The 21,146-nt window shown below is 42.3% G+C and overlaps 1 protein-coding gene across 3 annotated transcripts in view; it reads left to right on the top strand.

Annotated features, from left to right (window-relative positions):
• Positions 1–21,146, top strand: part of CAST (calpastatin) — a 52,612-nt gene that overhangs the window by 6,722 nt on the left and 24,744 nt on the right. For 2 of the 3 annotated variants that reach the window (XM_058043533.1, XM_058043534.1), the window contains exon 3: positions 5,999–6,070. In XM_058043533.1, coding sequence (XP_057899516.1) covers positions 5,999–6,070 — 72 coding nt within the window. Of the gene's footprint in view, positions 1–5,998; positions 6,071–11,685; positions 11,759–21,146 lie in introns of those variants that run through there. The other variant, XM_058043536.1, reaches the window with a different exon arrangement.

Below are 21,146 nucleotides of genomic sequence, written 5' to 3'. Positions count from 1 at the left end.
TCTTGGTTGTTAGAACCTTACATTTATTGAGTTCACCTTCTAGGGACAATCACTTGCTGAAAATCTCAAAAAAAAAAAAAAAAAAAAAAAAACAACAAAAAACCAAAAAACAAAAAACAGCTGAGAATCTCATTTCAGCTTTACTGAAATGTTTTCATTCCCTGTGGGCGTTATGTATGGGGGAAAATCGAAAAACAAAAACTTCCACAGACACTACGGGATTTGATCTAAGTTTCTAAGAAGAAACTTAGATTGATGTAAAGATAAAGTACACAGACATTAAGCAGGAAAAGTATAAATTTAGATTTCTATAGTTGTGAGTAGGCCTTAAGTAAGTAAGAAACTGTATTGATAAGAAGGGTTTATAGCGTAGTAATGTAATTGCATAGGGTAAGCTAGGAGTTTAGAAGTTAAAATAGAAACGTGTGTGTAGGTGTGATAGTGGCCCGTTGGATAAAAATATACTTGTTGCAACAGACGTAAGTAAAATCGATAGGTTAAAAATGCAAAATAAACTTTGTAAGTTTAAACTAAGTTATAATAGAAGAATTATAATATAAACTAAGTTATAATAAGAAGTTAAGTTATAATTATATAAGAAGTTAAGCTGTAATAAGAAGAGTATACTAAGTTATAATAGAAGAGTTATAATATAAACTAAGTTATAATAGAAACATGTGTAGGTGTGATATAGTAGCCCATTGGATAAAAGTACACTCGTTGCAACAGAAGTAAGTAAAAGGGATAGGTTAAAAAGCAAAAATAAACTTTGTAGCAAGTTCCCATTGGATTAGAAAGTTATATATGGTCTTGTAACAAAGAATTTGTGACTACTTTGAGCTATGGCCAATTGCTTGCTCTTTAAAATCTCTCAGCCTTTGAGACTGATGTTTATCTGGGCAATAAATCGTTCTTAGCCCAACTGTAGTCCCATCCCTTCAAATAAAAGCACCGATAATAATAGGGAGGTGTTAGCAGAAGATAATTGGTGGCTGTTGCAATTGCTGGTTGCTCATGCAGGTGAAGCTGTGGCATTTTGTTGCAGCAGAAGGGAGTGGTGTGCTGCAGGTTTCCCAGATCTGTCCCTCTGCTCTCTCACTGTGATGGGACATTGTGGACCTGAGCCATGTGTTTGCAGCATGTCATTGCAAAGGGTATGGAACAGTAAATTTCCTTTCCTCCCCTTGCTTCCTGGTGTGCCAAGGCTTTTAGCAGTTTGTCAGCATGTGAGGGACAGCTGGTGTGGTTTTATTTTATTCCCCATCTGGGCATTGTCTTCAGCTTACCTATGTGTGTGCCTTTCTGCCTATTTCAGATCACTTCCACTTTTGAGGCCTTTGGGGCCCAAGTGCTCTAGAAGCTCTTGGATGCTAAAATACAAATTCTTTCAAGAGCAGATGGCTCAAAATCACTGAAGAAAAACGCAGAATGGTTTATAAAACACTATATACACTGAACTAAGAAATCCCTGGCCCACAGATTGAGTCCGGAAGAGTGTTTAGAAGAAACATCAACATAGACCTGAACTGTTTTAACATAACTGGTTTTGTTTTCTTTCCTATCTGCTGCTGACCACTGCTAGAGACAGGGGAATGATAAAACTTATCAAAATTAGGAAGGCAGTTCTTGCACTGTGCAAGAGGCACATGGTCCTGCTGTCCTAACCTTGCAGTCAGTGCTGCCTGTCACAGGGCTGCCCCTTGGGGCACAGAGTGTTCTGCTGCACAGCCACGTGAAATTCATGAAAACAGAGCAGAACGAGTGCTCACACTGTGTGTGGCTGTGCTTGAAACCCCCCTGCTCTGTGTTGATCCATGTTAATAATGTGGAGAAAGATCTGTTCTCTTTTTACTGTCACAGAGGGAAATGCCAGGGAGAGATTCTGTGTCTGAGCAAAAGCCCAGCCTGTGCATGGCTGCTGTCTGGATGAAAAAATGTGATGGGGAAAAGGAAGACAGAGTCATATATTATAGAAATTGGGAGCCACAGCTTAGAGTGAGGCCATAATTCACCAGGTGTGGTGTGAAACAGGACCCTCTCTAACATGTCCTGGCATTTCGAGTTGTTCTTCACAGGAATGTAGGCAGGACTTGTGGTGCTTCTTCAGCTCATTGTTCTTTACTTATCAGGAGATATGTTATTGCTTTGAAAGGATGGCAGTGATTGGTGCTAAAGCATCTCCATCCTTCCAGAATTGATTCTTTGCTCTGAAATCAGTGTGTCTGGGCTACTTTTTAATCCTGGGGCTTGCCACTTAGGATCCCTTATCCAGAAAAAGCATGAATGCTGAGTAAAGGCATCATGGCTGGTGAAAATCTCGTTGGGGTGCCCACTGCTGGTCTGAATTGTGGAAGAGCATGGGTAGGTTTTCTCTGCAGTGTTTGTGAGGTTTCTTTTTACTTTGGTACCAAATTATTTATTTATATCTGGATTGTTTGTTTGTGTTCCTTCCCCTTTGTGCCTCACAGCGCCTTGGCACTGGCAGAGGGGATTGTGGCCTTAATCCATCCTCAGTAGAGGAGGACGAAGGTTCTGGGAAGCACAGCAGCAGCTTCTTTATCTCTCTCCCTTTTCTGTTTTGGTGCCTCTTTTGGCTGAAATGCCAAAGGTAGTTGAAAAATAGCATTATTTCAGTTAAACTCTGGCACTTGCTGAGAGCTGTTGCAATGTGAGTGTCTGCCTTCAGAAGGAATAGAGGGTGATTGCTCCTCAAGCTGTTCTTGAATGAAAGATTGATAGGGGGAGGCTGAAATGCTGCTGATGGTTGTCAAAAGCGTTTGCAGAACAGAGATTGCACATCCTTCCCTCTTGTGGGTTTTTTCCCCTCAAGACAAGTGTACTGTAAGCATTCTTACTGCAGTCTTACAATGAACACTTGAATGTTGTCATCCAAAATGAACACTAAGTCCACTTTTCTGGACACCAGTCTTAACACGTCTTCCTTTGCAAATCCATTTAGCAGAAGAATGTATATTTCTTCTCCCCCTTATTAAACCTGCAGAATTAATATTCCACTCTGAAACAGTGCTCTTCCTTTTGGAAGCCACTACTAAAGTAAAGAGTAGATTCTGAGTACCTGTGTGCCACAGCTTTTATTCCTTCACACGCAATTCTTTACAGGTCCATAACCCATTTAATTCATTCCATAAAGAAGCTGTGCTTTGATAATTCATTTTCTCTGTTAATATCAGGTTGGGAAGCAAGGTATGGGCACAGCTGCAAGGTAATTCCTCACTTGTTTGTGTCTGAGAGTGTCACAGAAGAAAAACACTCTTCCAGTTCTTGGAGGGGGAGAAGATGAGAACAGCTCTGATGTGTTTGTCAATAAAGGGTATCTGAGCTGTTTTGCATGGAGGGAACATCTTGGGAAACACCCAAACATCCTTATTTTAATCAGGGGGAAAGAAGGATAAACCTGAATTGAATGATAAACATTGAATGATAAACATTGAATGATGTGGCCAGTTCTCCTGCTTTTACAAATGTAGGAAGGGATACCTGTATACCAAATAAGTTGCTGTTGAAAGATGACTCTGGTAGCTAAAATATATATATTACTCCATCTGCTGTGGTCAGTATTCACTGGGTGATGCTCATTTGATATGGTGGCTTCAACTTCCACATGGCTCATCTCCAAGGAGTCTTTCTCTTTTGCAAAGGAGAATTTATTTGTTATTTTTTCTTCTCTATCTTTTATTGCTGTTTGGTTTACCACCAAATAATGATTGGCATTAACATTTTTTTCCTTTATTATGTTTAGTTGATTAACACAACTTCATACTCTGAACAAGGATTTATTTCAGTCTGTTAGCTGGTTCTGATTTTGGAGGAAGCTTTTCTTTGGTTGTTTTTATTGTTTTTTAGGGGAACATTGTGATATTTTTCTTGGTTTTTGTTTTTTTTTTTTTTTTTCTTTTTTGTGGGGGTTTGAAAGGTGGGATTCTTTTGTTTCTGGTTTTTGGTCTGGTTTTTTTGGTTTGGGTTTTTTGGTTTCGGGGGTTCTTTTTTGTGTTAATTTTGGGGGGTTGTTTGGCTTTTTGCGTTTGTATGTTTATTTGTTTGGTTTTATTTTGTTTTTTCTAATTGTTAGTTTGGTTTGGTTTTGGGGACTTTTTTGGTAGCTCAGATTTGCTGGGAGGTGGGGAAAGCTACCCTTGTGCCTGAAATTCTTGAGTATGTTGGTAAGGTGTCATAAAGACTCCCTTCTCTAAAAGAGTACTTTATGGATTTGTGGAATTCTGTGATTCTGTGGTATTTTCAGAGCATCACAGTTCTGTCAGACATAGTCTTGAAGGTAAAACTTGAACACTGTGAACCCTGAGCATGAGGTGGCAGTCAAGATCTGTGGTGCTGAAGGTGTGCCCACAATTCTGATTGCTTCTGAGTATTGCTTTTTTATTATTATTATTCTTTTATGGTGACTTCTTGGGTTTTTTTTAAATTTTCTCTTTAAAAAGGGGAGGCAAGCACTTCAGAGTTTGAGCTACTTGGACAACTTAATTAAAAGCCGAAGGATTTTTGGGTAATGCTCATTACAGAGAATTCAGTGCACTGTGTCAGAGACAAAGCCAAAGGTGTTCTGCATCTCAGGACTGTCTGCAAAATTAGAAATGTATCACACTTCCATTGCCTGCATGCAGGATCATTACCACCTCAGCTGGAGCACTGCTTCCTTCCTTAGAGAGTCAAAAATGCTCATTTTTACCAGAGCTGCAGAATATGTGCAGGGAGACTGTCTGCTCCTTTAGGCATGTGTGGAGAAAATATGGATACAAACCTGACTGACTCATGGTGGAGGGAGCTGTGGTGAGGCTCTGAGGTGTCTCTGGGGTGTTTTTGGGGTGTCTCTGGGCCTTGCTGCTGATTTTTCCTTTAACCACATCCCTCAGCCTGGGCCAGTCTGTAATGGGCAGCACCACTGGAGCTCAGTGGCTGAGCAGGAAGGTCCTGGGCTGGAACACTCCTAACATCCTTTTAACAGGCAAAAAACCAGTGTTAGCCTGTAATAAACAGGGTGTTGCAGCATCCTGTGGAGTCTTACTGGGATGCCATTTTATTTCCAGTGTGATCTTGGATGTAAGATCCCTCTTAGTTTCCGTTGGTACCAGATTTGGGGCATATTTTGTGTTCGTATTTTTTGGGTTCTGTTTACTGGGTGGATACTTCGTGATTTTGAAGAACTGGCAGCTTGTCTTTGCTTTCATTGCTTTCATTTGGGTCATACTTTGTTAATCTTGTGTATATGTCCCTCTGCCTCGCCTCTGGATGTGACTGCTGAATGTGCATCTTTGCTCAAGCTTTTTGTTTTTCAAACAAAACCAGGAAGAGGAGGAATTTCAGGTGGAATTACCTGAACGGGAGAAGTCTCTGGATCTCCCAGATTGTTACAGTTCTGGTGTCCCATCCATTGAGAACTGGTGCTTCTGACTTTGTTGAATCTCTGGTCCTTCTGCAGCCTGCCCTGCTTGTTGAAATGTGAAATCTTTAATTGCATTATGAATCTCCTGCTTCTTAGAAAAAAACCATAATTTTGCCATTAACTTTGTATCTTTACTTCCCTGCCTAAGGATGTTATGCCCTAGGTGGTCATTCACATTCTGTCTGAGCAGCAACAGCTTTGCCCCTCTTGTTTTCATGATTCTTTTTGTATAGATACTGTTGCTTTAACTGTTGGCTTAAAATGGAGTCGCCGTGCCACAGGAAATGGCACAGATTTATGTGTTGTCCATAAAACACTGCTGGAAAACTCAGGCTGTTCTGGGTGTGCGCATTTCTGAGCTCTGAAATCTGACTGTGTGAATTAAAGTTACGTAGGGGAATTCATTTTATGATGACTCGCCTTGCAAAAATGTTCTGGGGGACATTTTTAAGTGCACTTTTTCTTTTTTTAATACTTTGATTCCATTTGAGGTTTTGTTTGTTTATTTTACAGTTTTACTTGGCTTTTCTTTTCCTTCACCAACATTTCTGACCTTTATTATGTCTTTTTATTTTCTAGAAGAAGCAAGCAAGTGCTAATATCAGCCAGCCACCCAAAACAGAGACAAGTGGAGCAGCTGCTTCTGCTAAGGTAATGTGTGTACCCTAAGGAAATGATAATTTTTTACTTTTATGTTATATTTTTTTTACAAGTGAAGAGAATGTGGTGTGACTCCATCCCCTGCATTGGGATGGAAAATTATTTGTTTGCCCACATGCAGCACCACAGGGGTGCTCCTCATGACTTGCTAGAAATTGTAACCTACTGAAAGGAAAGGGGAGCACAAGGCAGCAGAATGCCAGTGTTGACATGATGAGGAAATAAATGGTAACAGTTCTCCCCTTTCGCATGTTCTTTGTCAGTCTCACAGTTATTTTAAAGAATCCTGGCCCTGTTGATGCCAGTGGGCACCTTCATTATTTGACTTTTGGGGGTGCTGTGTTTCTTTTTTCACTTTGAGGTGTTCGTATTTTTTGGGGGGTTCTGTTCTCAACTTGGTGAGTTTGAAGAACTGACAGGCTTGGCTTTGCTTTCATTGCCACCAGAGCAGTCCAGCTGACCATTCAAAAAGCATTTTAAAGCTGAATGGCCAAGGAGGGCAGGTGATATTCTCTGAGGGCAAGCAGGGTGCTCAGGTCTTGCAGGGTGTTGAAGGAGGGGGTTGAAAACGCTCTTGCTGGTGCTGCACGTGGTAGCCACTGTTGTGTGCATAATTGTCACAGGGGATGCAAATCACTTAAAAGAGAAACAGCAGTGTGTTTTATTGAGGTAAATAAACATTTTTTGATGGAACTTAGTGAAGTTTGACAGTAAAGTTTAACTCCAGCTGGAGTCTAAGGAGAGCTCAGACTGGGCCCATTTTGGTGGCAGCATTCAAGAGTGAGGCAGCTGAGTGCCCCTCAGCAGCGCAGACAATATTAATGTCTTTTTTTACTTCTGGTACTGTGTTCTCTACTTTAATTACCTTGAAATTTTATGTTTGAGAAGCACCTTTTGACATATTTCTCAACCCACCTTCACTCCCATGTGTGAGCCAGGGGCTTTCCAGCTCCTCAGTTCACACCCAAGATGTGGAGCTGGCTCAGAGGGGATCCACCACAGTGTTCCATGTCTGGAGGGAGCCTGTTGTTGGAAGGAAGTTGTTTCTGCTTTTGAATGGGATTTTTTCACTTTCTCAATCAGTGCTTTTGTAACATAATACACCTAAAGATACCTGCATTCTTCCTAAGTACTTTATTTTTCCTTTATACTCAGTGAGGGAGGAGACAAAGATATAAATTCTGTTGTCCCTTTCTTTCAGTGTTCCCATTTATTACTAAAGACAGCCCAGCATTTTAATTTTTTTTTTCTTTCTATTCCTTGCACTTTGCCAAGGTTTACTCCTCCTACTCAACCTGGATGTCACCAGCTGCATGGTCCCAGGGATTCTTACATCAAATTTGCTGACTAACACATTTAATTTTTATTTCTTTTTTAAGTATATGTTCTTTCTATGATAAATAGAAAGAAGTTTTAAGTGTGGAAGGCACAATTCATACGTGCTATCAAGCCTAGGAATTGGAACGTAGTGTCATGAAAATAATGCAATGGAATTGCCAGGAATTGCTGTGTATTAGGTTTTGGCAACATAGATTGTGTATTTTAGCAGTACTCTTCATTTTCTGTGACATTCCAGCATACTTACTGTAAAGATTATGTACTACGAAAATACTCACCTCATACTATCTAATATTGACTTTTAATCAGCAGCTAATTCAAGTTCACCCTTTTCAGTTCAGCCATTTCCACCTGTTTTCACTTAGGCTAAATCTTCTGTTAATTGTAACTCTTACTCTCAACAATCTCCTGTGATCCTCTAGTGTTACTTAAAATAGAGCAAAACTCAGAGATTTACTGTAGTTTGTGCCACCTGTACCTTTTTTCAAGCCATTTGTCTGGCTGTTTTCTTTTCTGCATTTAATTTTGTCTCTAAAAATATCTATTGAAAACAATAATTTTGCAGGGTTTGGGGGTTTTTTTAAAAACAGGAATTTTACAGGAAGGGAAGTATTTCTTGAAAAGTCAAGGCAGCACTTTCTGCTTTCCTGTGAAACCAGATTGAATCTTTTAGTGCAGTTAGAAATACTCCACCAGTTTTTGGACAGTTTCAGACCACTGTTTCTTCCAATATTTATTTCTCCCTGATGTAGCTTTAATAATTCTGCTGGATAGTAATACTTACTTGTCATTATTTATCCCAGATAAATTTCTAAATCCTTACCAGAGGCAAGGGAGGTGGGATTGTTAAGTTGCTCCAGCTCATGCTTTTTATTCTTTTAACCAATTCCTGCTTTATGGTGAAATAAAACTGAAGAGCCAAGAGGGGGTTTGCTGCCTGCACAACAGATCTGAGTAATTTTTCCTTCAGCTGGAAAGTCATAATAGCTGATGGCTTGTGTGAAAAACGCCAGTCACTTGTTTTTAAAAATTTTAAAAGTTTAATAGTAATAAAATGGTTAAAAAAATAGCAACACAATTAGAGTAATAACAATTTGGACAAATTGAATTAGGACAATATGAGACAATAAAACCAAAGAGTTACTGACGGGTACCTTTTCCCGGGCATCACGACCCGGACAAAGGACCCACATTAACAGAGGATTAACCCTTAAGAACAACAGCGTGTTGCATATTCATTCACTTCTTATGTGATGCATAAATTCCATTCAAACACAGGATTCTCTCTGGTCAGTTCTTCCCTCTAATCCTAACAGCACCTCCAAGGTGGAAAGAAGTTTGTTTCTTGTGATAAGAAGGCCATAAATTCTCTTTCTCTGAAAGATTTAGGTGCCCTGTGGCTCCTATCTCGCTGCAAGTCCTTTCTTTTAAACAAAGCATCTTACGTAGCATAATTTCTATTTAACAATTTTTATAACCTAAAACTATATTTCACACAGTACTTAAAAAAATTAATACAGCATTGCTTTCTAACACAACACATATAATATTAATTTTAATATTTGCGAAAAGCCAATCATAAAATACATGCATTTTTCACAGCTTGTTTCTTCTGGGGTTTCTGGCTTTCAGCTGCAGGAGCTCGTGTGTGGGGAAGGATTGTCACTGTGTGTGATTGTCCAAGGGAGGGCACTCAGCTGCCTAGCTTTGTTTTCATACACTGTCCATCAGGAATGCAGTTCTCTGTGGCTTTGCTCTCTGTTGTGTCACTCTGGAGTTCCTGGAATTGCAGGCAGTGTTCAGTCACTGCCTCTGCTCCCTGTGTTCTCGCAGGGGTGTTAATTGTCTGCCCAAGTGTCCCTGTGGTGCAAGAAGCGCTGCCCCTCCTGCCTCCTCCCCTGCACCAAGGCCACTCAGAGGCTCAGTCAGCAGCCTGGACGTGCCCAGATTTTGTGTGACTCAAACCCAAATGGACAATTCAGAGAGGCTGCACTGAGGCAGGTGTTCTGACCCCTTTGTTTCTGTGTGAAGCCTTTCTTTCCTCTTTGATGGGGGAGCGCTGTTCCGCTGCTGGTTTGCACCAGGGTGGGTTTTCAGTGATCTCCTGGCTTGGCAGGTAAATGGAGTGGAAAGGGAGGCTCAGGTAAGGCTGTCATCATCAGGAATGTTCACTGGGTTGCCTAAGAGCAGCCTCTTCCGTGCTCACCCTGGCTGCCAAGGTGCACAAACCAGGTCGTGGCTGCATTGGCAGGCAGCAGTGGGGAGGAAAAACTGAACTCACCTCCTCCCTCTCCTGCCAGCACTGCTGTGTTCCCTTTCACAACCTTTAATGAGGATTTTGCCGGTTCCACAGCCACCAGGAAAGCCAATTTCCACCTCAGTGTTCAATCGTGCCTATTAATAGAAGGCTCTAATACTTGAACACAGCTGGATCCAGCCACCCTTCCTGGATCTTTGTGTTCTTACATGGTATTTCTGCTGATAACAGATGGAGTTTTGCTGCTTTTTATGTAGCAGATTTTTTTGCATTGCTCCTAATGAGTAATTATTTTCTTTTTCTGGCTGGCTGCTATAGCTTGGAGAAGTGAGAATCTGTATTACTTCCATGGCCTATTGAAGCAGTGCTGGGAGAGCTCAACAACAGTGATGGAAACGCAGTAATAGTTATTGTTATTTCTAGTTTTCAGAGGAAGCTTCATGACCTTAATGATTTAAGAAATTTAAGGTTAATTACTTTTAGCTGGTGCCCAAATTAACATTGTTTTAAAGGGGAATTCTTTCTGCTTTCTCATGCAACAAACAAGAAAACAAGGAAAAAGAAGAGAAGTTGATAAGTATCTTTGAGTGAAGTCCCTACTATTTTTGCAGCAGGCAAATTTATCTAGTTTATCATCAAAAGTGACACCTATTGTCAGTGTTTTTACACCTTATTAACTGCCACCAGATTTTTATTTTGTGAGCTTTGCAGAGGCACCTTATTTTAAAGGAAGAAATTTTTGAGAAGGAGGCATCTGAAGTCACAGGATTGTTTGGGAATGTCCACAGAAATACATAAATTTGTTCTTACATTCCCAGTCATATTGTGAAGGTTGGAAAGGCTACCTCTAAAATCTGAGATTATTCAGAAAAATAACAATTAAGGCTGCCTGAGGCGTTAGTTTCTCTCTGGGGTGGGTGTGTGTGATGACACAGAATCACAGTTTACAGGTGTTCTGCAGCAGGGCTGTGGCAAACCATGGGGCTCTTCCTGGGAGTTGCCCTCAGAGCTGTTGGCAGCACGTGAAAATCAGGAGGGCTGTGCCAGTGTGGAGAACAGTGCTGGCTCTCTTGGTGGCAGAGGCATGCTAAAAATAGGCCTAAATATTAAGAATTGGAAGCTGCTGGAGTACAAAAGGTGCCTGGCTTTGTGTAATGACACAGGATTTGCAACTTGTAGAGCTGTGCAGTGGTCAAAATAGCACAAACCCTTTCACAAAGAAAAAATTCTCTGCTTCACTCAGAAGTGGGATATTTTCTTCATCAGTCTGCAGATGTTTGTCCCTTTCTAATTCCCTTCCAGGGCTGACTTATTTCTTATTATTTGCTCAAGATAAAGGGCAATACAGAGGCTATTATGAAAAAGTGGCTGAAGGTTTTGTTAGTGGCACAGGGCTTTTTCTTTTAAAAAAAACCAAAAAAAAACCTCTCCCATAATGCCACAGGTATTGAAAATTTGATTATATGGCAGAAAGAAACTCAAGAGCAGATCACTATTAGTATTTCAAGAAGTATTTGCTAATTTCTAAACTAGTAGAGATCATTTGGGTTTGTTATGCTTAAAAATAACCCTACTCAGTCAGGTTTAGGCCTTAAGTGGCCAAACCCATCTCAATTACTTTCAATTAGTAGCATCCATGTACTCAGAGAGCCTGGGTAATCAGTACAAATTTAGAAACTTGTAATGGGGCTGAGGGAAAATGAGCAGGTTCCTCAAAAACCAAAAGGTGGGAGGCAAATTCCGCACTTTGGATGCTGAATTCAGCCTCACCTGTGCTTTTGCTGCGTGGTGACAGATCAGTGACAGCTATCCCTGCTGGAGCACCCTGGTCAGGAGGGGCTTGCTCTGCTCTGCTCAGTGTGGGAGCCCAAACCTGCAGGTCTGGGTGCCCTCCCTGTGCTGCTGGGTGGGGATTGTGTGGCTCAGCTCAGCCCTGGGCCTTGCCAAGGGCTTGGCTTGGCCGGCAGCTCCCGGAAGCCGCAGCCCCTGCGAGGAGCAGCCTGTGTCCCTGCATGCAGCGCAGCAGGAGCCACACGTCCACCGAGTGAGTCAGCTGTTCCTGCTCCTCCACGCTCCTGCATCAGGTTTGTTCTGTCTGTGCTGCAGTTTTCTTTTTTTCTTTTTTTTTTTTTCTTTTTTTTCTTTTTTTTTTTTTTTTTTGGTTGTTTTCTGCCCTTTCTCCCCCTCTTCTGGGAATTCTGCGGGCTGAGATAACGCCAGCTGCCAGCTCGGGGCTTTCTGGCCGTGCCTGCCCTGTCAGCAGGCTTGAGGCATTCCAGAGCAGCGTGTAGTTAGTGAGCTTTTGAATTTATTTACTTGAATATACTGGAAACAGCCTTTTCATTCGCCACATGACGCCGCGTTTTGGGCAAGAGAAGGACAAGGAAGAGCAAGCTTTGAAAGCGGTGTCTAAGTTGTTCTGTATTTACATTTCTGTTTTGGGGCGGGGTTGTGGTTTTTTCCTTGCTCACAGCCCACGCTGTTCTGGCTTCCAAAACCTGTGTGATTTTTTTTTTTTTTTTTGGCATTTATTTTTATAGACTCTACTAATGCAGAGCCTATAAGCCTGTGCAGAGTATTGCATAGTCAGGGTGTGGTGATCTGCAAGGGCAACTTCTTGTTTGAACTATGCTCAGGTATCAGTCGTTTATTACACTTAAAAAAATATGTTTTAGATATGTTTTAGCGTATCTAAAGCATACTAAAAGTATACTAAAATATACTAAAAGAAATACTTTTCAATGAATGGTATTGTTTCTGGAATAGTGAAAATTAGATAGGTAGGCATTACTTAAGTAATGCTACTGTTTGATTATTGCTGGTAATGTTGTTTCTCTTTTGGAGATAGTTAAAGTAGTGCATGAAATAGCCCAGAATTTTTAAACGTTGCAGACACCTCTACTGAGTTCTTGATCTTTTTTTTTTTGGTAACTAGTTTCCTCAATGTTGTATTTATTTTTTTCTTTTTTAGATTTATATCTAAAAGTACAGTTTATAATAGCTACTTTGGTGTTTCTGCACTAGACATTCTCTTTTCTAGACTAACAATTGTTACACTCAGTCTTTTATATTACAGTGCTTTCTTGAGTGCTTTTTTGGTTTGGGGCTTTGGGTTTTTTGGGTTTTGGGTTTTTTTTTTTTGTTTCCTTTGAGTGGTTAGATACGTGGGGTATGTAGAGCTTGCAGAAAATTCTGTTTCTGATCTTGGAGTTGCAGAAATGAGTTCCATGACCGGTTTTTCCTCACGGCTCTGTTTGTAGAGCTTTGCACACTAGGGGGACACTCCCAGTTTGAATTCTGGGCAAGGCTGTGCTGCCCTGGTGCCCCTTGGAGGGCTGGGAGTGAGGGTAGAGAGGAAACCTCTATCTCCAGAAAGCAAAGGAGCTTTTTTTATCACCGAGCTGCTCTCCAGCCTCTCCCCTGTCACCATTTCTGCCCTTTGGTTCCCTGAGAGGAGGATGCCTGTGCTCATTAAAACTTTGGGGCTTTGTCCAGAGTCTCTTCTGCCAAAGGGAGAAGCTGGCATGGAGACAGGAGGGTGGCAGCTTTCAGCACTCTTTGGGAGCTCCTTAAGGCTCAGAAACCCTGCTGGCTTAATGGAAGAAGTCAGGTCTGTGCCTGCCTTTATGCCATGCTCAGCACAAATGCTGGAACCACCTAGAAAATGAACATTTTTGATCCCCAGGAGGGAAGATCCCTGTGAGGCAGGATAAAACCTCAACAAAGTGGAGATTTCATATTTTTTAACTGAACCATAAATGCAGTTATTCCTCCAGAGCATGCTGAAGGCCCTTCTGAAGTAATTTTAAGTTGAAGCCAATGCTGAAGCAAGAACTGCCCCAATCTGCCTCTTTTTAAGTGGAAATAACAAAACAATGTTGAAATTTTCTAAAATTATCTAAAAACAAAGCCCAGTGACCCACCACCACCCCTGGTTATGCAATGTTGCCCTTAGATGATGTTTTAACAGCCAAGCTGTATTAGGATTCCCTGACTTGGTGTTTTTTATTTATTCTCCCGTGTTCTCCATTCATTTTGGTAGCCACGTGTGTGTCAGCCCATACAGCCATTCACAAATAATTTTTCCTTTCCATTTTCTCCCCATTCTGGGACTGAAAACAAAATTTCCTGTTCTGAGGGCTGCTCTCACATTGGGTATTGCCTGGCTTGATTGCTGCAGTGGAAATAATCGAGTTCATAACCTCAGAGACTTTCAGCCTCAAGATGAAGTTGTGTTTTACGTAACTTCAGTGTCTTTTCCAAACTCCCCATTTAGGGAACACTGCTTCTGTTTGTGGCTCCCCTTCGCATCCCAGCCCTGCAGAGCAGAGTGTGGCGTGACACTGCAGACCAAGTGACACAAATCCCAGCTGAGCTCAGCGTGGCATGTGGCTGGCACCTAATCTCCTGTTTTCCTGGTGTTTGTTTGTCAGCCCGCAGCTTGCTGCTGCAGACAACCGTGGAATGTTCCTGGTGTCTGAAACAGCATGCAGAGAATGGGAACTGTTGGCTGGAGAAGTTGCACCTAAATGCTCACGTGAGGCGAAACTGAAAAGAGGATTTTTGAGCTGAACACAAAAGCAGGGGAGCTCTTCTGCAGTGGCCAGCTCAGACATTACTGTAAATCCTCTCTTGTGCAGAGTGGGAACCTGAGAAGAGGCTTGACAGGACTGGGGCACTGCTTCTAATATCTGAATATGACTGAGTGAAAGTGAAATTTCAGTGCGTGCCAGCTTGTAGTTTATTGTCACAGAAACAGGAAGTTTCCAGGAGGAGGTAATTGAAGAGCACGTTTTAAGGAGAAATAAGAATGAGGAGCTTAAAGCTGATTGTTGATTAATTTATGAGATACTGATTAATAATGAGATACTGAAGTGGTCTGTTTGCAGATGCACAGAATGGGAAGGCAGTGGATGAAGTCTGTGACCCTGCTTGGATAAACTGACTTTATTTCCAGATCACTTCCAATATCATGGAAGGACATTGAATAGAAATTGCCTTTGTGTATAGTAAAGTCTTTAAGCCAAGCTGCATGCTGGAGTCTAAATAATTCCTCATGGCCACAAATTGAACTGTGAGTATGTAAAGTTCTTGCTGTATAAATATTGTGCCTGACCTGTGATGAGCTAGCAAACTCTTTCCCTCTGCTTCCAAAGAAGCAAACAGGCATAGCTCTTCTTGGGATACTTAGAAATTTTTTTGACAATCCTAACTTCCTGCATAAAAATGAGCATAAACTGAGGCATTGGAAGTTAGAGTGAAATAGTACAAAAATTACTTTAAGTGAATTTTCATTCGCTGGCCTCAGTTGTGTTTTGTTCCTGCAGAAAGCTGTTTCAGAGTCTTAACAGTTGCTAAAATAAAGAAAAACAAACATGCCAGTATTAAGCCTTAAATTAGGTTGCTGCAATCCAGACATCTGAAAACAGACATCTCAGCTAAAGGTGATTTGGCAGTTTCTAGGAGGTGTGAAGCCTTGTTTTACACTGTGGTAAATATAATACTGGTCTTACTCACTGATTTGCATGTTAACATTTCATTTAGTGTGACCAAATTCAAATGCAAGTAGGTTGCCTCTAAAAACACTGCTTAAAAACCTGTTGCATTAAATTTGAGTAGTGTGGTTAACCATCTTTAGCTGATGCATAAAATTCAGTAGTGCTGTATTGAAGAATTTCATCTCCGTACCAGAATGGCAGAAATTTTATTCTAATATTCAAAGTAAAAGAAATCAGTGAATCTGTGTAATGGAAGTTGTCTGGCTCAATGTTACATGAGCATCAATAAATTTAGCAGCACTTGAGGCCATATAAGAGTCTTTACAAGCTAATCACCACCTCAGTCTCCTGGTTCAAACCAGTTCCTTTAAAAAATTGTCATGTTTTTGTTTCATGAGGAAATGGCTGTATTTCCTCTGTGTCTTTTACCATCTCTAAATGGTGGTTGTTCTTGCTTCTGGGTATAGATTAATAATTGTTGCAAATGCTTGTTCTGCATGGTAAGAAAATGGCAGAATAATGAAATTTTAGGGTTATTCTTTTTCATGATAATAGCTGCAGAAATTTGAACTGTAATGGTGGTAATAGATTGTAGATATTTTTCGGTTATATTCACACCAGCTGGATTTCTGAATGACAAAATACAAGGAAGCATCTCAACAGACAACTAAACAGTGTCTGAGTAATACACAGGTACAAACTAGAAACCTGCATCCTGCTCTTCCATTTCACTGGGTTCTTAGTATTAAGCCTCCACAAAATTTACTGAGAGCTTGAAATCTTGAGAAGAATACTGTTTTCTTGGTTGTTGTGGGTATTTTTTATCTTTCTCTTGAAAAGCTGTTGTTTTTCTTAGAAATATAATAGCAGAGCTGCATGTAAGAGCAGCAGTTGCAAAACAGTAGAATAGTTCCAAAATTACTTGGGGTGGAAAATGACACAGGAGCACTCAAAGTTGTAATATTTTAACTCAGCTATTATAGATACTGTAGCAATAAAAGATATATAAAGAGGTAATGCTTAGGATTTTTTCTCATTTTAAGTCACTGCACGTCTGACATGATGTGTAGCTTTAAATACACATGTTTATATATTTATGTATTTATTTGTCCATGTGCACACACGCCCCCTTGGTGCTATCCCTGTCCCACCTTCTGCCTTTTTTGTGTGTGTCCAGGGATGGGAGGGCTGCACAGCCCTTGCCACACACCATCAAAGCAAGTGAGAGGTTTAACCTCTTTACAGCTCAAGTGGTATTTCACACCTCAGCGAAATAACCCATTATTTTTCACAATGGTTCTCTGAAGAGCTTTTGCTGCCCACATCTTGCATGCGCCATTAATTAAAGCTCGGCATTAGGGCCATTCATGGGGAGAAGCAGCCGCTCACAGGCAGGTAGGTGAGGTTTTGCCTTGCATTACACACCCTGAGAGTTGGTAGTTGTGAAATCAAAGGTGTTGTGGGCTCCAAGCCAGAGGAGCAGCCCCAGCTCAGTCATACCAAAAGGGTGTGATCCCACGAGAGAACTTGGGAAGCTCTTCAGTCCTCTGTTCTAGAATGAGTTCAGCTAGATCACTCTAAAAATGTTTATAGAAGCTCACCCAAAAGCTGCTGGAGGTCCCTGATTTATCCAGGTACTTTGCCTCAGAGTGACTCTTCTCTCCAGAAGGAAGATCTGTGAGCACAGACCTGAAAGATGCTTTATTAAAGGCTAAATCACTTCTTTGTTTCCCATTTTCCTGGGACCCTGACCAGAGTACAAAGCATCAGGTCCTGACTCACCTTTTCCTGCCACTAATTCCCTCATACATATTTTTTCTTAATTTTTCCCCCCTAAACCTATCCTCGTATCTTTCAATATTCTTCTCTGCTGCAGTGTGATGGCGAAAATTGTGCTAGCACTTGACCTAGAGAAGCTTAAGCCAAAGAGGTTGGGAGTTATATTTTACATTCATATTTATGTTGTCACAGCAACAGATGGCTTTTCCCCAGATTCCTATTCCCTTGTTTGTTTTTGGTAGGAGAATCTCAGTCTGTGACATTATGGCCTTTGCATGTTTTTGTCAGTATTGCTGCCTGTCTAGAAGGGTTTGGTGTTGTTTTGGATTTTTGTGTTGCTGCTACCACCAGTGTCAGAGATCAGGAGCACTGCTTTATTCAGCTGTCTGAAAGCAAGATTGTAACCCAGTGTTACAGACCAATTTCTCCATTTTATTCGAGAAAATGTCACCTCAAGTAACGTGAAAAGTTGCACTGACAGTGTGTCCTCCTCTGGAGGTTTGTTGCTTTATTCTTGTTGATTCTTATTCATCTTCTTGTTGCCATCTCAGCATTTCTGTATGGGTTGCTTGCTAAATGTTTGCAGCTCCTCTTCTGGTTTTGAAAAGCTCCACCTAGTGCATTGTGCTCTTTTCTGAGGTTGGGCAATGACCTTCCCCAGCCTGATGAATCTCACAAATTTCCAGAATTTATAATTTTAATTGATGTTGGCTCTCACTGCACTTGGGGTAGTTTCAATGATTTTTAGGTCTGTGAAACTGAGAGCACTCATGGATTTATTTACCTGTTGTTTTATTTTTCCAGAGGGCACCTGCATCCAGTTCTCTGAGCTGTTCAAATTTTTAATTTTGATGTTGTCACCATTATTTTCCTCTTCTCCTGTTACACTTTCCATTTTTCATGCAGATTTCTGTAATATTCACAGTGAGATCAGATAACCAGTTTTTGACTGTTTTGTTTTGCTAATCCTGCTTGGCTTCTGTGACAGTTCTCTTTCAACCAGCACGAATACTGCCCTGCTAACTTGACAAATGAGTTTCCAAGGGTATTCCTTCTCTTAATTCCTTCAAATTAGATCCCAGATCTCTTCACTAGTCCTTTTTGGAAAGCCATCCTCTAACTCAGGAGCACCTGAGGTCCTTTGGTCAGCTCCTGTGCAAAGACCGATATTACCCTGCGCTGCAGCTCACCCAGCATCTCTGCTGGCAGGGTGGAGTAATTAACAGGGATCAGTCTTTTCCCAGTCAGTGCTGTCCTACAACCTCTTCCCTGTATGTTGAGTCCCCGCTGTGGTGATCTTGGTGGTTGTAGGCAGGGAGCAGCTCCTGGTGTGCCATCAGTGGTCCTGGATACTGTGCTGTGGATTTCCCTCCCAGCTAACACAAGAGTGATGAGTGTCACCTCTCTGGTGTCAAGATGACCCTGAAGTGTTAGAAAGTCTCTTTTTCCCAGCCCTGAGACTGAAAAAGAATACAGGATTACTTGGCTCTGGTTCTCAAGGTTGTTTATTTTCTCTAATCTAATACATTGTCTGTCTGACCCGCTGAGGTCTGCCCTGCAGGTCGAGTTCAGGCACACTGACACCCTCAGAACAGTGTTCTCTTTTTATACTAAAAACTACATGTACATTATTTATTATGTACATAACTTCCCAATACCTACCACCTATGTTACACAGCCTCCACCCTAAAACAATCCCGAAGTGTCACCATCACAGCAGAAGATGGAGGCCAAGAAGAAGAAGAAGGAGAAAGAACATGCCCAGATTGCTCCATCTTGCCTCCTGAACCCCCATTCTAAAAACCCCAAAAATTCTACTTTTTCACCCTGTGGTAAATTCACTGTCATTCTATTCAAACTCTTGTGGCTTGTAACTCCTTGCACAAAGTTGGTAATCGTTTCCATGGGTTAAAATCGAAGGCACAGGTGTTTTTTACTCCATGCTGGGGTCTCTGAGCTCCCTGCCAGGGTCTGGAGTCCTCCAGGGCAGGCAGAGGAATATCCTGGGTTCCGACACAAGAGCTGTGTGTTAGCCATCCTCCCCCAGGCTGGGATCCCTCCTGCACCTCACTCACAGGCACCAGGGCTGGCACAGCATCCTCCAGTGTTGGAACTCAGTGCATCCCTCCGGGTGTCCAGAGTTGCCGAGGACCCCGCTGGGGGGCTCAGAGACCCTGGCACACAGCCCAGAGCACCTGAGGATTTCATTTTGACCCCTAGAGCAAGTTGCCAGCTTTGTATGAGGACCTGAAAGTCACACAGGTTTGAATGGTGTAATAATAAAATTATCACAGGGTGAAAATGTAGATTTTAGGATTTTTGGTATGGGGGTTATGGGGACAAGATGGAGGAACCAGCGCGAGTCCAGCCTTCTTCTTCTTCTTGTTCTCCATTTTCTGCAGTGATGTTGGCACTTTGGGATTGGTTTAGAGTAGAAGTGCACTGTCTAACACAGGTGATAGGTATTGGGAATTAAGAGTAAATATGTTATGCATAGTTTGTAGTATAAAAAGACAACACATCTCAGGGGCAGTCAGAGTGCCTGTGGCTGCCCTGCTGAGCAGATCTCAGCTGGACAGAAAGAAAATTTTATAGGTAAGAATTAATGAACAACCTCAAGATCGAAAAGTGAAGAGTCCAGACTTGTTCTTCAGCTGCGCGGGCCAAAGCAGAGACATCCTGCACATCCTGGGGCAGCAAATATCAACAGCAACCCGAGACTCCAGAACCCATGCCTGGTTTCAGGCATGACCCACGGGGAGTGCAGCTGCAGGAAGAGAGGAAGCAGCACTGATTGTGCTGGTTCTCCCCTCCTCTGACAGCTCAGAGGACACCCTGCTCTCCCTTTGCAGCATCTCCTGACACTCTCTGCCTCCTGGTCTGGTTAAACCCTCACTGTTTGACGCCTCAGCCTTGCTGTGAGGGGCTGAGCATGCCGGGGTGAGAGCAGGGTGTGCCGCAGCCACACAACAAAAACCTCCTCCTGCCTCAGGAGGGTTTTGTTGCCAGGTTGCCAGGCAGCACTTCACTATTTACCTCCACGCCTGACACACGTCCCGGTGTTGCTTCACGCCTCCTGCAGTCCCTCTGGGCAGCTGTGGCAGAAACATCTGGGCACAGCTGGTGGCAGAGCAGGGTCCTGGGGACGGGAGCACCAGAACAGCGTGGGGTAAGAGGTTGATCCCAGAGCCAGGCTGGTGGTGACGAGGTGGCACAGTGGTAGCCACACCAGACAGAGAGCTTGGAGCTCTTGGTGTTATCAGTCTGGCTGCTGACCCTGCTGGGTGAAGGGCTGGCAGAACAAGGATCCTGCTTCTTCCTTGGAGTGCTCTTTTTGGGGAGAGAGTGGGAAATTGTGGGTCTCTATTGTGTGATTTGAGGGGGAAGTGGGGGAAGTGAAGCAAGGTGCTCTGTGGTGGTCCCTGTGCTCTTCCCCCCTGTCCTGTTCTCTCTTCCCCCCTGTCCTGCTTTCCTCTGGCTCCTCAGGGCTTTGTTCCCCTGATTGTCCCCAGGGAGGGTGGCTCGGTGTCCTCCACAGACCCGGTCAGCAGCTGTGCATTGAGCTGTTTTCTATTTCCAGGCTGCTCCTCTTCCTCCCTTCTTCACCTCTCTGCTTCTGCTGGTCACTGCCCTCCAGCTGGACAGGGCAGGAAGAAGCAGCTGGGATTTTGGGAGGTTTTCACTCATCCCTGCAGGTTGTGGTGGTGCTGCTGTGATGGGACATGGGAAAAAGAATTTTTCAGTGCATTTTAAGGCAGTGTCTTGGTAGGAGTTTTCTGAGGGCTGGAAGGGAGGGGGGCTCAGATAAATGTTTTCATTATTAAACAGACAGGGACTATGGTGACTAATAAGGTGTAGAACAGATACCTGCTTGTTAGTCATGCAGAAGGAATTCAGATTAATTTCTTGCTGAGGAAAGGAAAGGAGAGGAAGACTGTTAAAGAGCAAATGAAGAAAAAGTACCTGATGGTGGTAGTGGAAATAGGTTAAAAGGTTATTAAAAACTTTATTTTTCTGCTGTAATTTAGGAGGCTCTTCACATTCCTATGTGTATTTCCACCCATGCAAAAGCTCCCATCTATCAAGTAGTCAGTCTGTAGGCATATGGAAGCAGCAATAATTTGTTTACTTTTCTGCAGTGTGACATCTGCAGATTCTCCATAATAAATCTTTGGAACAATCAAACCTCTCATTG

The sequence above is a fragment of the Melospiza georgiana genome, chromosome Z (genome assembly GCF_028018845.1).
Source record: "Melospiza georgiana isolate bMelGeo1 chromosome Z, bMelGeo1.pri, whole genome shotgun sequence".
Taxonomy (NCBI): Eukaryota; Metazoa; Chordata; class Aves; order Passeriformes; family Passerellidae; genus Melospiza; species Melospiza georgiana.
Note: the sequence above shows the minus strand (reverse complement) of the source record. Positions and strands in the feature narration are given on the sequence as shown.